Source organism: Mastacembelus armatus, chromosome 24 (assembly GCF_900324485.2).
Source record: "Mastacembelus armatus chromosome 24, fMasArm1.2, whole genome shotgun sequence".
Taxonomy (NCBI): domain Eukaryota; kingdom Metazoa; phylum Chordata; class Actinopteri; order Synbranchiformes; family Mastacembelidae; genus Mastacembelus; species Mastacembelus armatus.
The window spans coordinates 11,661,487-11,680,326 of record NC_046656.1 but is presented as its reverse complement, the minus strand read 5'-3'; the positions used below and the strand labels follow the sequence as shown (position 1 = coordinate 11,680,326).

General features: G+C 41.4%; 2 protein-coding genes across 4 annotated transcripts in view; one reads left to right on the top strand and one right to left on the bottom strand.

Annotated features, from left to right (window-relative positions):
* Positions 1-15,701, top strand: part of itsn2a (intersectin 2a) — a 29,334-nt gene extending 13,633 nt beyond the window's left edge. For both annotated transcript variants that reach the window (XM_026319048.2, XM_026319049.2), the window contains exons 10-38: positions 508-645; positions 733-839; positions 915-1,177; positions 1,250-1,399; positions 1,484-1,624; positions 1,728-1,815; positions 1,908-2,047; positions 3,193-3,332; positions 3,523-3,958; positions 4,319-4,488; positions 4,669-4,729; positions 5,556-5,788; positions 5,887-5,927; positions 6,048-6,214; positions 6,627-6,660; positions 6,767-6,888; positions 7,635-7,731; positions 8,151-8,342; positions 10,721-10,842; positions 10,974-11,080; positions 11,314-11,497; positions 11,641-11,739; positions 11,853-12,020; positions 12,266-12,478; positions 12,711-12,832; positions 12,916-12,998; positions 13,508-13,591; positions 13,675-13,848; positions 14,566-15,701. In XM_026319048.2, coding sequence (XP_026174833.1) covers positions 508-645; positions 733-839; positions 915-1,177; positions 1,250-1,399; positions 1,484-1,624; positions 1,728-1,815; positions 1,908-2,047; positions 3,193-3,332; positions 3,523-3,958; positions 4,319-4,488; positions 4,669-4,729; positions 5,556-5,788; positions 5,887-5,927; positions 6,048-6,214; positions 6,627-6,660; positions 6,767-6,888; positions 7,635-7,731; positions 8,151-8,342; positions 10,721-10,842; positions 10,974-11,080; positions 11,314-11,497; positions 11,641-11,739; positions 11,853-12,020; positions 12,266-12,478; positions 12,711-12,832; positions 12,916-12,998; positions 13,508-13,591; positions 13,675-13,848; positions 14,566-14,717 — 4,228 coding nt within the window. In that variant the 3' untranslated portion in view covers positions 14,718-15,701. The remainder of the gene's footprint in view (positions 1-507; positions 646-732; positions 840-914; positions 1,178-1,249; positions 1,400-1,483; positions 1,625-1,727; positions 1,816-1,907; positions 2,048-3,192; positions 3,333-3,522; positions 3,959-4,318; positions 4,489-4,668; positions 4,730-5,555; positions 5,789-5,886; positions 5,928-6,047; positions 6,215-6,626; positions 6,661-6,766; positions 6,889-7,634; positions 7,732-8,150; positions 8,343-10,720; positions 10,843-10,973; positions 11,081-11,313; positions 11,498-11,640; positions 11,740-11,852; positions 12,021-12,265; positions 12,479-12,710; positions 12,833-12,915; positions 12,999-13,507; positions 13,592-13,674; positions 13,849-14,565) is intronic.
* Positions 15,381-18,707, bottom strand: fam228a (family with sequence similarity 228 member A). 2 transcript variants are annotated; one of them, XM_026319050.2, is made up of 9 exons: positions 18,493-18,707; positions 18,164-18,246; positions 17,203-17,385; positions 17,053-17,130; positions 16,737-16,931; positions 16,446-16,526; positions 16,248-16,314; positions 15,711-15,882; positions 15,381-15,550 (listed from the first exon to the last, which is right to left on the bottom strand). In XM_026319050.2, the coding sequence occupies exons 2-9, from the start codon at positions 18,242-18,244 to the stop codon at positions 15,406-15,408; spliced, it is 1,002 nt and encodes a 333-aa protein (XP_026174835.1). In that variant the 5' UTR covers positions 18,245-18,246; positions 18,493-18,707; the 3' UTR covers positions 15,381-15,405. The 2 variants fall into 2 exon arrangements, with proteins under 2 accessions (XP_026174835.1, XP_026174836.1); XM_026319051.2 differs by lacking the exon at positions 16,737-16,931.
* Between the last annotated feature and the right edge of the window lie 133 nt (positions 18,708-18,840).

Genomic DNA, 18,840 nt, shown 5'->3' with positions numbered 1-18,840 from the left:
TTTTTAAGTGTCATATATAGCAGCCAGCAGGGCAGCACATCTAAAGACTTAGTGTCATTAAACTACATACTTAAATCTGCACTAATTGGTTATAATGGATTTATACTAACAATAGATCAAATGAATGTGAAAACTGGTAACTTATTATCCGATTCCCATAGATGATCATCACTCATTTATATTGTTTCCCACAGCTCTGTGGAGTGTTTTAGTATCTTTCAGCACATTGTTTTGGTTTAATGGCCCGTGACTTTGTTGTTTTCTTCTGCACATTCATCAGCTTTAGCCAGTACAGGCTCTTGCTTTTTAAAGAGCTCTAATAAATCCACTATACACTGCCTGCTCAGCACCAAATGGCATACAGAGTTAGCACCTAGCCAGTGACCATAGTGGAGCACCCAAAATGTTAAGAGCTTCTGCTACTCTCAAATATAATAATTGTACTGCTATAAAGACATTTCAGCTTTATTGCCAGGTAATGTGACTTTCTGTGTTATTTGTACATAGGACCCTTGCAGATGTGGATAAGGATGGTCAGCTGCGAGCGGATGAGTTCATCCTGGCCATGCATCTGGTGGACATGGCTAAAACTGGCCGCCCTCTACCACTCACACTGCCTCAAGAACTGGTTCCTCCCTCACTCAGGTAAGGCACATGCAGATTGACGCATTTAGTTGATATGTAAATTGAATACAACAACATTCAGTACATTTATTTGATTTTATTTTCCAGAGGAGGAATCAAACCCAGTGAGCTTGTTAATGGAATGGGACCTCACATAACACCCTCTTTAATAGACACAACAGACACAGAGCCTGCACAAAAGACCAAGAGCAATGGTATGGCATGTTCTGCACCATGGGCCTCTTCTTATGTTTGTGGGGCTCTCACATCTGTCTTCCTCCTTTTCCCAGTGTCCTTTGAGGACAAGCTGAAGGAGAATTTTGCTCGGGGCAGCGCCGAGCTCGAGAAACGGAGATTGGCTCTGGAGGAGGAGCAGAGGAAGGAGAGGGAGAGGAGAGAGAGGGAAGAGAGGGAGGCTCAGGAAAGAAGGGAGAGGGAGGCCAGGGAGCTGGAGAACCGTAGGAGGCTGGAGGAGGAGAGGCGGCTGGAGAGGCAGAGAGAGATGGAGAGACAACGAGAGGAGGAGAGGCTGAGGGAGCTGGAAAGGAAGGAGGTAAACTGGGGAAGTTTTGAGAAGTTCAGCATTTAGATTCATGTGTTACTAAAACTTTCCTCATACTTTTAGGCAGCGAAGCAGGAGATGGAGCGACAGCGGAGAGAGGAATGGGAGCGAGGGAAGAAAGAGGAACTGGGGAGGAGGAGAGAGGGGGAGCAGGAAGAGATCTCTCGACTCAGGGCCAAAAAGAAGAGCCTAGAGTTGGAGTTGGAGGCTGTGGTGAGACTACACTAACACTCGCACACATGTTAGCTAAAACACTTTGATTGTCATTGAAGACATTGGCATCATCTGGTCTCCCAGGGCAACAAGCACAAGCAGATCTCAGACCGTCTCCGTGACGCCCAGAGCAAGAGGCGGATTCAGAAGGCAGAGGTGGACCTCATCAATCAGAAGAGGGACGCTCGCATCGCAGAGATCACCACCCTAGAGCTTCAGTTTGAGGTTAAAGAAAATAACTTTGATTTAACTTCTGCCCTGTGAAAGTATTTGGTTTCAAATGATCCCCCTTATTTTTCTTAATATGTGTGTGTCTGTGTCTCCACAGGACTGGCAGAGGAAGCTCTCCCAGCTGGTCCCAGAACAACAGAGGTTGACTGAGAAACTGCGAAACATTACCCTGAACAAACTCTCCAGTGAGTGACACATTCCTGCTTATGCAACACACAGTCATACCCTAACACCACGTTCAGTCGCTTGTGTCTGACAGTTAAACTTTGCTTTGCAGCGGCAACCTTGACCTCTATGACCGAGACTGTGACGGAGAAAAGCGTCAACTGCCGGAGGCTGAAGGACCAGCTTGACACTCTGGAACGGGAAACAACAGACAAGTTGGCTCAGATGGAGCAGTACAACAAAGAGCTGAAGGTCAGTGATCAGCACAGACCAATACAGAAAAGGCTTCTTGACATTTTTAGCCTCTATCCAATGTGATTAGATCATTTGAATTCTACACAATCCCAGTCTGGAATTCAGGACACAACAGAGTGGTTTAGACCACAGGTCACCCTACAGTACCTGTGAACAATGAAGTCTAGCCCTCTTGCAGTCCATCATCAATCTGATACTAATAGTTACAGCGTCAGAAAGTCAACTCTTTCTCGTTGCTATACTCTTTATTTCTTCCTAACTGCTTTTTTAAGCTTTTTAATCCATGTCTTCCTCTCTTTTCCCTCTGCTGTTCACAACCTGGACATCTTCCTTATTCCTTAACATGCTTTTCTCTACTTTATTTATTTATTTGTTTCCTCTGGTACTACTTCTGTCCCTGCCTTCCCTTCCCATATCCTTTCCTTCTGTTATTCTCCTTACAACTCACCACTGTGTTCCTGTCTTTATCTCACTTTAATATATTTTATTTTCACCCCATTTTCTTCTCCCCTTCATCACACTCTGTGTTTCTTTCATAGCTTGGGGATATGGATGACTGTGTCCTGCGGGGCCTCCTGTCTCTGCTGGCCTGCCTCAGCCAGCTCTTCCTCCTTATCAAGGTTATCCTTCTTCCTCTCTCTGTCTTCAACTCCCACTGTTTAATCTTCTTCAACAACCCTCCTTATGATTTTATTTATTTCCACCTCTTGTTTTCCCCTAAGCTATAACCTTCCAATCTTCTTTTCCTTGTCCTCCTGTGATGATTCGATCTGTTATGTCATCCTTGCTTTTTAGTCTTTTGAATCATTATTAAATGCGGGAGCTTTGCTTTGGTGCCATGTCTTTCTTTTTCATTTCTCCTCGTGGAACGTGTTCTAGCCTGTGTTCTCATGTAAACAGGATGTAACCTGAGGGTAAAACACACACAGCGAATGCTTTAGAAGGAGAATAATAAATAAACATATATATATATTTATACATATATATATATATATATATTATACTTGGTCTTTTTTTTTTTTTTTTTTTTTAACATGATTTTGGCATGAAGACAAAATAAGTACAAATTTCATTTACAGCTAGTTGATGCTTGTGTTTTTTATTTTCCGTCTGATGTATGGGAAATGCTTTGACTGCATCAGGAGCTGAGGGAGAAGCAGGTGAGACAGCAGGCTGTCCTGGACGACCTGTACCGAGTCAAAGAGGAGAAACTGAGGGAGCTGCAGAGACGCAAGGAGGAGGAGAGAGAAAGGAGGAGAAGGGAGGAAGAGGAGGCGGCCAGGTGAGTCTGAGGGAACATGTGACTTGTCAGTGTTCATTGTATGCAGCAGATTATTCCCAATGACCCATTTTCTGTAGATTTTTGAGGTGACTGTCATTACTGTTGAAACACGTGTTCTGTATTTATGCTATCATTTTTAAACATGCTTAAAAAGCCATTAAAAATAAATTTGCATTTTCTCCTTCCATAGACAGGCTAAGTTAGAACAAGAGAGGAGAGAGCAGGAGCGGAGGGAACGGGAGAAGAGGGAGAAGGAAGAAGAGGAGGCCCGGCAGAGGAGGCTCCTGGAGGAGCAGAGGGCCAGACAGAGGGAGGAGGAGGAGAGGGAAGCACAGGCTCGTCTTCAAGCAGCTCAGGAGAAAGCGCAAGAAGAGGAGAGAAGAAGGAGACAGGAGGAGGAGAAGAGGAAGAGGGAGGAGGAAGAAGAGAGGAAACGAAAGGAGAAGGAGAAGGAGGAGGAGGAGGAGGCGGAGAGGAGGAAGAGGATAGAAGAGCAGGAAAGACCAGGACAGCAACCGGCACTGGTGTCTCAGCAATCATCCAAACTGACTACCTACAGAGCTCTGTACTCGTTTGTCGCTCGAAACGCAGATGAGCTGAGTATAGATGCAGATTGCCTCATAGAGGTACGACATGTTGTTTGTATTTATATTGTAATTACTGATTGATTGATGTTCAATTCAAAACTTTATCTTCTTATTAATATTTTTTTGCAGAGTAATCAGGTTAAATTTAGAATTTGACACGTGATGTCACATGAAACTAGACTGGCAAAAACAAAATGAAGTTTTTCTTTATATTGCCACAAATTCAGTAGTTTGTGTGAAATATATGCACAGTGGACTGTTTACACTGCATTGTATGCCTAATTATATATGATTGCAGTGTAATTGGAATTGTTCTTGATTGGTTCAAAAGATGAGTTCAGTAGGGAAACAACATGTTTATCATCATCCCCTTGGTAAACTCTGTTTTCCATGATGCAGGTGGATGAGCAGACGGTCGGTGAGCCTGGCTGGTTGTGTGGGAGTTATCATGGAAACAGGGGCTGGTTCCCCCGGAGTTACGCAGAGAGATGTTCTATCCCCTCCACTACTGAGACTGCCCCTTCTTCACCTGGAAAAATGTCCCATCCACCTCCATCACTTAACACGGGGTAACATAAATCAGGAAGAGCATGATGAGGCATTTTAATAAACATTTCCTGTGTGTTCTAAAGAACAGAAGTTTTGAACAGTCACCATGGGCATTATAATTTAAGCAGCAGCACTGTTGGGTTGTTTTTATTCTTCAGTTAGATCCTTCCCTAATGGTTTGTCTCTTCTGTGTTACCCAGAATCCCAGATGGGGAGGCAACAGGCGACAGCACTGCTCCTGCACAGTCAGGTGCTTCACAGGTAAGGAGGAAGTGCTATTAACCTTTTAGGTACAGGTCTGAAATGATTTAAAAAAAAAAAAAAAAAAAAAACCTGCTCTTATTGGACTGGTAGGTCCAATGCAACTTTTCAGTGACCTACCAAGGCACAAAAATCAAAACTCTGTTTTATTGATGTGTCAGTTCAGCATTAATTAATTAGCATTCATTTTCTGGAAGAAGAATCCATGTTTAATTCAGGAGCAACATGGGAGTTATCTGTTTTGGGGGGGTTTCTGTGTTTACTCTCTGCTGTCAGGCATCAAATAAAAGAAAAAAAACAGTGCACAAGCATAATAGTGCCACAGCGATTTGAGCTAAATGCAATAAATCTGAGCAAGTACAATGTTTTGTACTGGATTATCAGGAGTCTGACTTCTGGTTTCAAAGCTGGCTTGTAGTGAAGATAATGGATATATATCTAGGCTGTAAACTGACTCTGGCCACCACTGAGTCTACTGAGGTACGCTCACTGTCGATGACACACAGACTCACACACATGTTGAACAGCAGCGTGGCTGTATATTTATAGCCCTTCTCTAGTGGGAGTTGCTCTCTCTTTCTGCCTCTCTGTAGGTCATATAGACATTTACAGATCTGTATCTCCCAATAGATAACATCAGTGTTAGTAGGTCTGGCATTTGTAGGGCATGTCTTATTCAGTCATGCAAAGTTATACCATTTTTTTAAAAACTGTGCTTTTCTGTGTGAATATGAGGAGCTTTAGAGGCTGATGTTATGGTTTAATGGCTTCTATAAATAAAATGTGACTTATGTGTGAAACCTTCATGCTCCTCTGACATCCTCAGTCCTCGCTCACTGTCTTGGCTCGTGCCGTCTCCTCATGGACGGCCACAGCAGAAACTCACCTCAATCTTTCCTCTGGTGCGGGCGACGTCATTACTGCTCTGCTGAGCTTCTCACAGGGTGACATCATCAGTGTGCTGCAGCAGAGAAACGACTGGTGGTTGGGCCAGCTCAACGGGACGCAGGGATGGTTTCCCAAAAGCTATGTCACTTTGGAGACAGGTGGCAATACAGAGTATGAAAACACACATGAGGACAGACACTCATCTCTGCTGTAAAAATGTAGTTGAATGTAAAAACTGAAGGTACAACTATTTGTTGTTCTCATTCTAGTGTGGATGCATTTGACACATCTGACTCGGTTCAGCTGGAGGGCAAGTAAATCTTATTGGTTGAAAACTGCTTCTATGTTTATTTACATGTTTACAAGGCAAAAACCATCACTGTTAAATAACTTGATCATACCTTATGCTCTTGTACTTTGTCCTAAGCAGAATATGTGGCCTTGTACACGTATGAGAGCCCAGAAGTTGGAGACCTGACGTTTGTTGAGGGGGATGTTGTCTTGGTGACAGAGAGAGAAGGGGAGTGGTGGCGAGGATGTATAGGGGACCAGGCGGGGGTGTTCCCCTCCAACTATGTCCGACCAGTTGAACCAGAGGTGAATAAAGCTCTAGTTTATAATTTAATAATTTGGCTATTTCTGACCAAAATGTTGAATGCTTGTAATAATAGAATCCTCAGTTATTTTGTGTGTCACACATTTTATTTCCTGATTGTATATTAAGTAGTATTGCAGTTGAATGGAGGCGAAATTACTAAATAATAGAAATGTGTAATCGGTTATTTTTATCAAACAAAATAAGACATTTTGGAAACCTATGAAACCCATTTGCTGTTTTTTGACATACTCTTTTACAAAAGTTAACCAGATGTTAAATATAACCAACAGATTAATGTGTACTCTATACAATCTTTTGTAGCAGCCCTTGCATTAAATATATTTTCATAATATTTTGCTTGTTTATTACATTAATAATTAATGGACGACTTTTCTACCTTTGCTAATTTAGGTGTCAAAATCTGCAGGTCCAACTAAAAAACCAGGTGAGGGTGACCACAGCATCTCACATCCAGTTCACACAGACTGTCATTAACTCTGTTATTCTCTTGACATTTACCTGATCTGGATTCATCCTGGGCTGTTCAACAGAGATCGCCCAGGCAGTCACCGCCACCGTCACCCAGACGATGCATCAGCTGTGTCTGTCTCCAGGGCAACTGATCGTGGTCCTGGCCAAAAACTCCACCGGCTGGTGGCTCGGGGAACTGCAGGTCTGTCATGAGGGTTGTCATTAGAGTTACTGTATTTAAGCATGTCTTAAGCATGTCTTAAGACTGTCTTAAGCATGATATATCTATGGTAGTTCTCTTAAATCCACTTTTCAGAATGGATATTAAATACCCACATCTCTACATTTGTGTGAATAAAAAATACCATGCTCAAACTAAGTTAGTTTCTTTTACTACTCAAGCACAGTAAATATTGTAGATGTGTTTGGATCTGCGGATTGAAGAAGTAAAGGCAAGGTTGTCTATGAAGTTGTACAGTGACAGCAGTGAGAATGGAGTCAATCCTTGCAGCCTATTTTGTGCTGAGGCTGCAGATGTGGTCTCTCACTGAAATAGGCTCAGTAATGACAACGTATCAATTTGGCACCAACTTCCGGCAATACAGTCAAGATTTAAATGCGATTGTTCGATGCTACCGCAGCTTTGTCAAATTGTACAAAGCCCTGTGTAATGAATGTGCTAATCCCAGGTTTTATACAGCTTGGGTCAAGTAGGATGAGACACTGAACATCCCATTGCCTTGAAGTTGAGCTTTGACTGGATTTATGAAGGCAGTGAACATAAATTTCCTCTAAAAACCCATCACAATTAGCTATAAATTGTTGTTTGCCCTACTGAGATTGAACTCTGCCCTGCAAAATCAATTCTCCCGATTCATCTCTTGGTTTAGAATTCATAACACATGTAGAAGGAGATTGATTTACTCTCATTGGCTGCTTTCCCTCCAGGCTCGAGGTAAGAAGCGGCAGAGAGGTTGGTTTCATTCCTCTCACGTCAAGCTCTTGGGTCCGTCCAGCAGCAAATCCTCTCCCTCTCCATTACCAGGTGATAACTGACACACTATAAAACCAATAGCCTGTCCATGATCAAGAAAAGGTTCACCAAGTGAAATCCAGAATCATTTTTAATTAGACTGCTTTTACCTTTCTGTAGTTCTGATTTTGAAATTCTGTACAGTTTTTAATAATAATCTAGGAAACAATAAAACAATAGAACGTCTTTGTATTTTCAATAGTTTGATGAGATCTTTTAATTTTCAGCACTGGGAAGACTGAAATGTCCTATTGATCAGCATTTGATTTGTTCATGATAACATTAAATATTCATGGCTACAAATAAAACAAGACCTTCTTATGATTTGATTTAACATTCAAAAACAACAGTCCCACATCTGCTTGATCACAACTGCTGAAAATGTAGTTTCTACATTTAATAACACAATTTTTGTGGCCCTGTTTGTTCAGTGTGCCAAGTTATCGCGATGTACGACTACACAGCTGCCAGTCGGGATGAGCTGAGCTTCTCAAAGGGTCAGCTGATTAACATCTTGGACAAAACCAACCCTGATTGGTGGAAAGCAGAAGCCAGTGGGGTCACAGGCCTGTTGCCCTCCAATTATGTGAAGATGACCACAGAATCAGACCCCAGCCAGCAATGTGAGTAAAACTCAAGCTTTATTTTTTTTCTGCCTTTGCATTGCAAAGCTTTGAACACATTTTTATATGATTTGACTGGAAAATCAAAAATTCACACATTTAGTTGAAATCATTGCAATGTTGGTGGGGAACATAGGCTCTTGGGACAATGGGAAACTAATAAAACATATTTAACAGCTGTAGAAAAGTCTGCTTGGTTGACTTGACTCACTCCAGGTACAGCTGACTCATTTTCCATGTTGGATAGCGGAGAAACCGGGTGATCACAACATATTTGGTTTCTGTCAATCAATCAGGGATCACTAGTAAACATGATCCCCTTTGCACTTAAAAGGCTCAATTCCCTAAGTCTTTCTAGTGTAATATTGGATAGACGGGATCTCACACTTCAAGAACGAGAACAATGTGAAACATTGCGTTTCATCAGGCCTTTTAACGGTGCGTAAAGGGACTGCACCAAACACTGACAATAACTTAAAGCAGCAGTTTGGCATTTTAGGCACTGTGTGCTTTTCTTGCTTTTGTATATTACATTTTTTCCACTACCCCATGCTACTTGCAGTACACTGCTCAGCGCTCTGTTGAGAAGGGTGTGAGTCTACTCGTGTATTCACTGCTCATACACACATAGCTGGTCTGAAATTTAAACAGGGGCCTTTTTTTTTTTTCTTTTTATTTAAGCAGGAGGTGTGTGTTTGAGTTACTATTCAAGGCGGATCACAGAAGCGGATCTGTGTTAACAAGAGTGAACAGACTGGATGTTTAATTAGGATGGACCCATAAAAGCCACAGACACAAAACACAATGAATTTTTAATTCTAATGAACATGGTCTGACTAATACACACAAGGCCTGCACTTCATCAGAGAAATAAAATGTAAAAAGGTTATCATCATGCCCCTGCTGATATTATTAGTAATAACACTTACATTTCTAGAAATACATTATTAATGCACCTGCATGTAAGAACCCAGCATTAATATTTCAACTATATTAATGTCTGCTGTCTTTCCATCTCTCCTTCATCTCACTCACCTCCCCCTCCCTGCTCCTCCACTTCATCTGTTTTTTTTTTCTTTCCTCTGTAGGACAGTAATGCTGGCTTTCCTCTTTTTTCCTACTCCTCTTTTTCCTCCTCCTCTTCTTCCTCACCCCCTTCTGTCTGAGCCAATCCGAATTGCCCTGTTGCAACAGGAAACCCAGCCGCCAGCAAGAACAGCCCAGCTCTACGCTTTCCACCTCACTCGTTTAGGACTGTGGTGTTCTGTGCTCCTCTGTTATTGATCCCTTTTTTAATTTATTTTGCTTCTTTTACTGGCTCTTTAAAAAAAAAAAAAAATCCTTTGTCTTTTCCTATTAGGCATTAATTGACTTATTCCCTCGCTCGCTTCTTTCCTGTGTTTCCCTTAACGTTTCTTTAATTAACTAATTATCTAAGGGAGGGAGGCAGAGGCAGCTAGACATGAGTTTCAGAGACTTTTGTCACTTCGACACAAAGACATGGGAAATGTAGTTTTGGTAAAAATACATGGAAATATGGGTCAAATGAGTTTGGTTACACAATATAATGAAAATATACATGTACAAAATGTATGGCAACAAACCGAAGTCAAATTAGTTTTCTAAGTTAAAGCTAAAGAGATAAAGAGGTTTTTAACAGGGTTCCGTCATTCTTGCACTAACAACATTAAACCTTGCTGTAATGGACCAATGTGAAGACTCACTGTTGCTTAAATCACAAGTAACCTTTATTGCCGCTTGCTAACGCATTGTAATTTGATTATTCCCTTCTTATGCACTCCTATACTCATTAATGCTTCCAAATATTTCAAAGTGAGACTCATCCTGTACTGAACTATGATATCACCAGCACAAAACATACAGATATTAGCAGAGCAGCTTGTCAAGCGTAGATTCGGAGGAAACAACACCACACTGCTGACATTTGCATCCAGGTTTTGCCAAATTTAAACCTCAACGACTTGAACTACCAACAGAGTCTTCCACTGCTCTTTCACTTAGCCATTAGCTACTTTATTCATTTACATCTATGCAATCATTTGGCGCCAGCACTCCGCCATGAAAGGTGCTTTATTTCCTTTAATCCAGTGTCATTGGTGTAAGTATGTGTACTGCAACTACAACGTGCCTCACTCTTGTTTGTGCATTACATGTAAATGAAGTATCATAGAACTGAAAATAAAGGGAGCGTTTAACACAGCAGATTGTTTGGTGTTTTTAACAAAGCCATACGACTGATTGACGGGAAAGTGTCTCTGCCTGTGTTTGCCATGCACATGTCTGTGTGTGTTTGCGCATGCATGCATGCATGCCTGCATGTGTGTTTGCTTGCACGTGTGTGTGTATATGCGCTGTAGGGTGTGCTGACCTGATGACGCTGGACACCATGAGCCCTCAGGAGAGGAAGAGGCAGGGTTATATCCATGAGCTCATCCAGACTGAGGAGACATATGTGGAGGACCTGGAGCTAGTGCTAGAAGTACAGCTGAACACACATGCGATCATTTATGCATATTTAGAAATTCAGCCTCCCTCTGGAATTTGGTGTTGATTGTGGTATTTCTTTTTCTTTCTGTCTTCTGTCACTCTGTGTGTGTTTATGTCAATCAGGTCTTTTACAAACCCATGGCTGAGTCAGGCCGTCTGACTGAAGCTGAGATGGGAGTGATCTTTGTGAACTGGAGAGAGCTGATTATGTGTAACACCAAACTACTCAAGTGGGTAACACCCACGCACACACACACAACAGCTTTAATCATCCTGTTATATGTCTTTATTTTGCAAAGGCAGAGCCACAAGCCTTGACAGATTTCTACAAACCGACTCTGTGGACTTGTAAAAGTTTTGTTATTCCATCTGGCTGATCTTTATGATTGGTTTGGCACAAATGGATGAAGTTGTAACAAAATCCTTCTAGTACATGTTTTACATCATCACCTCTGTGTCTCAGGGCCCTGCGTGTCCGTAAAAAGACAGGAGGAGAGAACATGCCGGTTCAGCTGATAGGAGACCTGCTGGCCTCTGAGCTTGCACACATGCAGCCGTACATCCGCTTCTGCTCCTGCCAGCTCAACGCTGCAGCCCTGCTGCAGAGCAAAACCCACAACCAGCCCGACTTTAAAAACTTCCTCAAGGTATGAGTTGTGGGATTCATATAATTGTATATGAGAATAAAACATTTTGCAAAGGGATAAGACAGAGAGGGCACACATGATTTTGTGAGATGCAATAGAACATAAATCTTTACCTCTCTTACCACCCGCATCTTACTGAGCAGAAGATCGCCACCAACTACCGGTGTAAAGGAATGCCCCTGTCCAGCTTCCTCCTCAAGCCCATGCAGAGGATCACACGCTACCCCCTGCTCATAAAGAACGTATGTGGAAAATGCCTTATGTATGTCTGATTTCAGGAATTGTTACTCAGCACTTTCTATTTTGTGATATTCAGTGTGTATTATTTCCCTCCTGTCATCTTCTTGTTGGGCAGATCCTAGAGTACACCCCAGACGGCCATGCAGACCGTGGGCCCCTGAGAGAAGCCATGGAGCGAGCTGAGGAATTGTGCTCTCAGGTCAATGAGGGCGTCAGGGAGAAGGAGAACTCAGATCGACTGGAGTGGATACAGAGCCACGTCCAGTGTGAGGGACCTATAGAGGTAAACACAGTCACATATGACTTAGGTGAATTGACATTTTACTCTCTCACTGCAAATCAAAGTTAGAATAATACCATTTGTATACTGTTACTGTGAATTTACTATTACTGGAGTATGGTACACGTACAGTAGCAAATCCAGAGATTTTCTTTTTTTTTTTTTTTTATTAAACCACTTTACTGTACTTGACAGTGTTCTTCCTTTCTTGCATCGCCCCCCTGACTTTCTCCTTGTTTTTCTTTCAGCACTTGGTCTTCAACTCGCTGACTAATTGCCTCGGGCCTCGTAAGCTGCTCCACAGTGGTCGGCTGTACAAAACAAAAAGCAGCAGAGAGCTGTGGACGTTCCTCTTCAATGATTTCCTCCTCCTCACACACAGTGCCAGACCCTTCTCCTCCTCAGGACCAGACAAGTTATTCAGTCCCAAGACCAACATACAGCTAAAGATGTACAAAACAGTAAGTGACAGGCTGGACTTTTTATCTTAGACAAAGGAATATAACGTTAATACTATCATGGTATAAAAAGACGACATCTGTTTGAAAGTATAGGTGACCTTTGCTTGTAACAAATGAAAATGTTTTACTAAATTCATCATTTTCATTTCAGTATTCATTCTATATATTTCCCAGTTACCTTTTCAGATCATCTGTCCATCTGTTGTTCATTCATCTTCATTTTCTTCTCCAGCCACTGTTTCTAAATGAAGTTCTGGTGAAAATGCCACCCGACCCCTCCAGTGATGAGCCGCTCTTCCATGTCTCACACATCGATCGTGTCTACACTCTGAAAACTGAGACCTTGAATGAGAGGTACACCTATGGACATCTGCATAAATCTCAGCGATGACCTAATCTTTCTGTCTGCAGTATTTATCTGTGTACTGTTTTGGTAGGACAACGTGGGTCCAGAAAATCAAAGCAGCATCTGAACATTTCATAGAGACGGAGAAGAAAAAGAGGGAGAAGGCTTATCAAGGTAAACTCAGTCAATTTTCCACTGTCTGAACCCAGTGTGTGTGTGTGTGTGTGTGTGTGTGTGTGTGTGTGTGTGTGTGTGTGTGTGTGTGTGTGCGTGCGTGCGTGTGTGTGTGTGTGTGTGTGTGCGTGCGTGCGTGTGTGCGTGCGTGCGTGTGAGAGAGAGACTTCCCAGCGTGGGTCACAATGTCCTTACACAGCAGTAATTAGCAGCAGCAGGGAACAAAAGGTTTTAATGCAGTGAAGTTATTAAGATATGTAAACGGTACAAAATAAATACATAACTCTCCTCCCCTAATAATTACTGTAACGTCCCTGAATAATATCAAATGATCTTTTTTTTTTTTTTTTTTTACCTAGCAGGTGTGTAAGGGCAGACAAGAGTTTACACGAAGCAGACAGAGAATGTGGTCTGCATTTTAAAATCACCTGTATATGTATGTTGTCCACACATTAGGTCAGCTGGTAAAATATGTTGTTTAAGGTTGTATCGCCGTGTGTTTGTTTTAGCACGTTCCCTGAAGACCAGCGGTATCGGCCGGCTGCTGGTAACTGTCACTGAAGCTCAGGAGCTCAAGGCCTGTAAGCCCAATGGTGAGGGATTGTACATTTGTTTAAATAATATATACTGTTTACATATATGCTTAAATAGTAAAACGTACATCATTTCTCTCCAGGGAAGAGTAATCCGTACTGTGAGCTGACGATGGGGGCTCAGTGCTACACCTCCAGACCGATCAGTGACACTCTGAACCCAAAGTGGAACTTCAGCTGCCAGTTTTTCATCAAAGACCTCTACCAGGACGTCCTATGTATCACTGTGTTTGAGAAAGACCAGTTCTCACCCGATGGTCAGTGGATAGAGACACAAAAATATTCTTACTCAAACAGTTTGAAGTGACAAAAAATGGATGTGTGTTGTTTTTTTTTTTTTTTTGTGTGTGTGTGAGATGAACAAATCTGACTGCCAGTTCATTAACCACTGTGTAACTTGACTACTGGTGCTGTATCTACAGCTAAGGCAGTATCAATCAGCGCTTGTTATACTATGTGAAATTGTGTAAATATGACTTAAATGACAATTTTGATAAATAATAATGAAGCTACTTCAATGTTAATCCTTTTTCTTGGCACATTGTGTCATTTTGTCTGTCTGGCACTTGGGTAATAATTACTACAGGTGTATCATATGCTGTTCTGATACTACAGGTTTGTATTGTACTGAACTGGACATGAACCATCCGAAACATTATTAAGCATGACGTGCTCATGTTTAAATCAACTAAATAAGAACAAAAATGTTACATTTTGTCCTAACATAATGTTGAGTAGATTTTTTTTTTTTTTTTTTTTTTTTTCCAAAAGACTAAATCTAGAGCTTACAAAATGTTTTAAAGCATAGCCAGGTCCTGTAACAGACATATCCCTTCTATGTATCTTCTCTGTAGTTTTTTGCAATATAATAACGATAATTATAAAAGCTATAACGGCATAATCGTATGCACCAGTTTAAATTTGCCATTTGTGTCTTTTTACTAATAGTAACAATGACACTGTTTTTTCTTTAGATTTCCTGGGTCGCACTGAAGTTCCAGTGGCAACTATTAAGAAAGACATGGAGAGCAAAGGTGCTGCAAACCGCCGTCTACTGCTGCATGAAGTCCCCACTGGAGAGGTTTGGGTCAAACTAGACCTACAGCTTTATGAGTCGACCAAATGACATAACAGTTGCTCAGGAAGAGATATGTATTTTATAGTAATGTTGACATTTTGCATAAGATGGAACAATGTTAACAGCCCAAAAGTGCCTATTTGTAGCACTGCATGTGATGCCACAAAATGGTTTTGATTTTATTGCCACTGTCTTGTTTGGCCTTGAGCTATCCAGGCCATTTTAAATTACCTCATTGTGATCTTATACTGGAAAAGGAAAACCAGCCAAAATGTGAACATAATTGCCAATATTCTCATGTTCATCACCTGGAAATACTATCTGACAAATGCCTTAACATTTAATGCTTGAGATTTGTAATATTCATATTTACAAATTTGCATACAATACTATTTTAGCCTTAATAGACAAATGCATCAGATGCATTTATTTATACAGACTTCACATACACTGCATTACATTCAACTGGGCAGTTTCCACACATACCCTTGTTTTGCTATGCATTTATAAGGTACACACTATTGTATGATGTATTGTCAGAGGTTAACCCTGTGGTGTAACTGAGTGTGCCATTGAATCCTGAAATGGCATGAATATAATGTTCATTTTACTACTTTCCCACTTGCTAAACACATTCTTAGCTTCCTGAAGTCTTGAACAGCGACACCTTTAGGCATGGTAGCTGTGAAAAAAAGCAGTAACAAGGAAATGCAGGTGCAGATGGCAAATATGGATTTTATTTGGAAGTAGATAAGGACTGAAGTTGCTGTAAACGTGCCGGTTGTTGCAGAAATCCACATCTAGAGAACCAGCAGCTGGTATGATTGCACCTTCCGTTGGGTTTGGCACTTGCCCTTATATGGTAAGGTATGGTAACAAGCCTGGGTGGGACACATTTGGTGAACATTACTTCTCAAATAATTTTTATTTCAGCTAAATTACTTTGCTGTGATGCTGCCATATATCAGTTAGTGACTTTGCATCCTGCAGGGTTAGAGAAATATAGAAAATAAATCCTTTCTTGATGTTTTATATTTCTACCTGCTGGACTTTCTTCCTTCAGTCTCATCCCCTTCTGGGGTTTTTCTGGGAGCAGGGGCTGGATAATTTGATGAGGCCTGTAGAGGTGTGTAGATCTGAGGCGTCGCAGTCTCGATAAGAGGATGATCACTCTGAGGAAGCTTCTCTGTATGTCTCCTTGTGTATTTACATCCTTAGAAGAGAAGTTGTTTGGAATTTAAAGACACCAATCTGTCTAAAACTTGAAATTCTGTCTAAATCCCAAATTAATATTTTGCATTTAGCTAAAAAGATAAACTGTTACAGTATCACAAACGAAGTTCTGAGAGTTCTGGGAGTCATTCAGCAATGTTTGAGCTTCTGAATGCAACTTTTCATCTGTAACAGGAATATTATTTCTTTTTTTTTTTCTTTTTTTTTTAATTAAACTCACTGTCACTTTAATTCTCCCAAACTTAGGGGAAAATGGAACTGTACATATTCAAGCTAAAACTCAAAGCAAGCATTTAAAATTTTTTTTTTTGTTTAAAAAAAAAGGAAAATACCCAGATACTGTACCTGCTTCACAGGAATAGGCTGTTCTCTTATCCTTCAGTCTTTGATGTACCTGAAGGTCTGCATTGAACTAGGGATGGAGCAATGAGTATAGTGTGAGTAACAGACACATTTGTAATAATTTAATAGTATGCCTAAAAATTGGGGGTTTTTTTTCATATTGTATGTTTATGCTAGATATTTAAGCCACAAAGCGATCACCTTGAAGGAGTGTGGCGTTTTGATGTTGAGAAGAAAAGGATTATACTCCTTTGGATCATACGTTTCTAGAAACACAAAACCCTGAAGATGAAAAAACGTCAACACGTGTTACATGTGAGTGTTTAGAGTAGTTAAATACAGATCTGTTGGAGTTTTAATAGAAACAGGCAAAGCACAAAAACCAACCAACTTTGTGTGAAAGTCTGATACAGAATTTAGCATCAAAGTCCACAAGACAAAAGCTGTTATCCAGCAGTCACATGAGAGTTAATTTAGCATTAACTGAGCAACCTTGGTGTTGCAGTGATGCAGGTAGTGACTGTATAAGCTCTGGCGCCTCTTGGCCTGTGCATGACTACAGCTGGACACGTGTTCCTCCACTCTCCTCTGGAGGGGAAACCACACACGCTCAGTCCAGCGCTTGTGCAGCAGCTCCCTCCTCCTCAGCTGTGTTACATCCCACTGGCTCAGAAATCTTTCCAAGTCCTCGATGAAGATTTCAACCAGCATGGCAGTTACAGAAACAAAGGTGAGTACTTTGCCTTTTTCATTAACACAATGTGAAGTGTAACAATTGTAAGATAAAAGATTGTGTTGTATATTTTACCTTCACAGAACCATTTTCTGTATCCTGTAAAGGTTTGATTATTTCCTTTGCCTTTTGGTTTTCATCCTCCATTTTTGCCTGAACAATAATACATCCAGTAAGAAATTATATCTATATTTGTGTGCAGGCATGTTTGGTTCAACACAGTACCTGCAGTTGTCTGAGGGGGGTGTGAGAGAGCCAGTCCAGTTTAGGACCCAGCTTTGGCCTGGAGGGTGGTTCTTCATCTCTTCTCCCTCCCCTCACACCTCCACCGGTGCTCCTCGGCGTCACACGTAGCAGAGAGGGTGTCTTTGTGGTTTCTGTGGTGTCCCTCGCATTTGTTGTGCAATCCTGAAACGCCGGCAGAGTCGATGCTGATCTGCAACTATGCCACGATACGCTTTAATTACAGTCTGTAGCGTACACTTTCATTTTTCAGAAAACCCTGCTGCATGTAGCTCATCTGAAATCACACATTAGGATAATTACAAGATTCTACCTATGGGCTGTTGCCTGCACCAAATTAAAGAGCCCTGGTGCGCTGTGAAATCCCAGCCAGACTGTGTCTGTTTCCGTCTGTGGCCTGTATGTGACCATTTAAATGTCATTCAAATGAAGATGACGCTGGATCTGGCTGTCTATAACCCGAAACCTTTCCATTCATCCTCACTAAGACACTGAGATTTGTACATTCAGGTATGACACTGAGCAGACGGGAGAGAAAGAGGGGCAGCCATGCGTTCAGATGGCCATTATGTCCCCTGCCAAACTATTCAGGCTGACCTTTATTACTTTGAAAGACTGGTGATAAATTATTAGTTGTTAAGACTTCACAGTTTCACTCTCACTGTGAAGGGGGAAATTTACCAAATGAGTGAGTGTGTAAGAGAGCAAACTGTCCTGAAAATAAAAATGTCTACATTTACACATATATAATAAAAAAAAAAAAAGCTTTTATCACATTAACCACATAAGTGCCAGTAAATTATTATAAGTGTATGTGTATGTATTTGCATAGCAGGCCCATTGTAATTGATTTTAAAGGTTATTGTTTTAGCATATTAATGAGCCTGCTGTGTATTTGATTTTCAGTAGCACTTGTGAATTTATGAACTGGTATATGCTTTACCTCTGATTTCAACAGGCTGACTGAAAATGGTGTGTGGAAGGTGATCACACCACTGGCAGTGTTTTTCTTTATGTTGCTCATTCCTAAATAATGAGGGGGGGAAAATAGTTTATTATTATTATGTGGCCTAGTGGCCCATTAGAGCTTAATCTACACATGTATCCCCTCACTATTCAGCCTAAATCCTAAAGAGAATGCATTTAATCACTAATATGCAAAAGTGCAGCATTGTAATATGAATGAAACCTAACCAGTAGGTCCAGTTAGATGCTTTCTAGTTTAGTTATAAGTCAAGCCTGTGTCGCCATAGCAACGTTGTGGTTCCTTACCTTTGTTGACTTGAGAACCTTTGGTTGAAAAATTTCCGCAAAAAAAATGAACCAAAACGTAAAAATAACGTCCCTGATTCTGGGCTCAGAAGCTCATCGCTCCAACATGGTTCAAGTGCAGCGATGAGCTTCTTCTTGTTCTTGCTTCAGACCCGCGTTAGGTTTGAACAGAGGCGGGGAGGTGCGGAGGGGCAGCAGGGGAGAGGGGCCTTCTCCAGGTGTCCTGCCGTCTGGAGGTTTCCGTTGCCATGACACCGGCACATAAAGCGAACCAAGACGGGAGCGCGCTGCGAATACGTTCCCAGGACGCACGCGACTAGACGTAAAAACCTCCCGACATATAACATG

Bases quoted from the DNA above. Each gene is read 5' to 3' on its own strand.
- fam228a (XM_026319050.2), bottom strand. From the start codon at position 18,244: ATGAGCAACATAAAGAAAAACACTGCCAGTGGTGTGATCACCTTCCAC. The intron at 17,386-18,163 runs GTAAAGCATATA...CCGGCGTTTCAG, and splicing joins TCAGCCTGTTGAAATCAGAG to GATTGCACAACAAATGCGAG. The intron at 16,932-17,052 runs GTAAAATATACA...ATCTTCATCGAG, and splicing joins CAGAAAATGGTTCTGTGAAG to GACTTGGAAAGATTTCTGAG.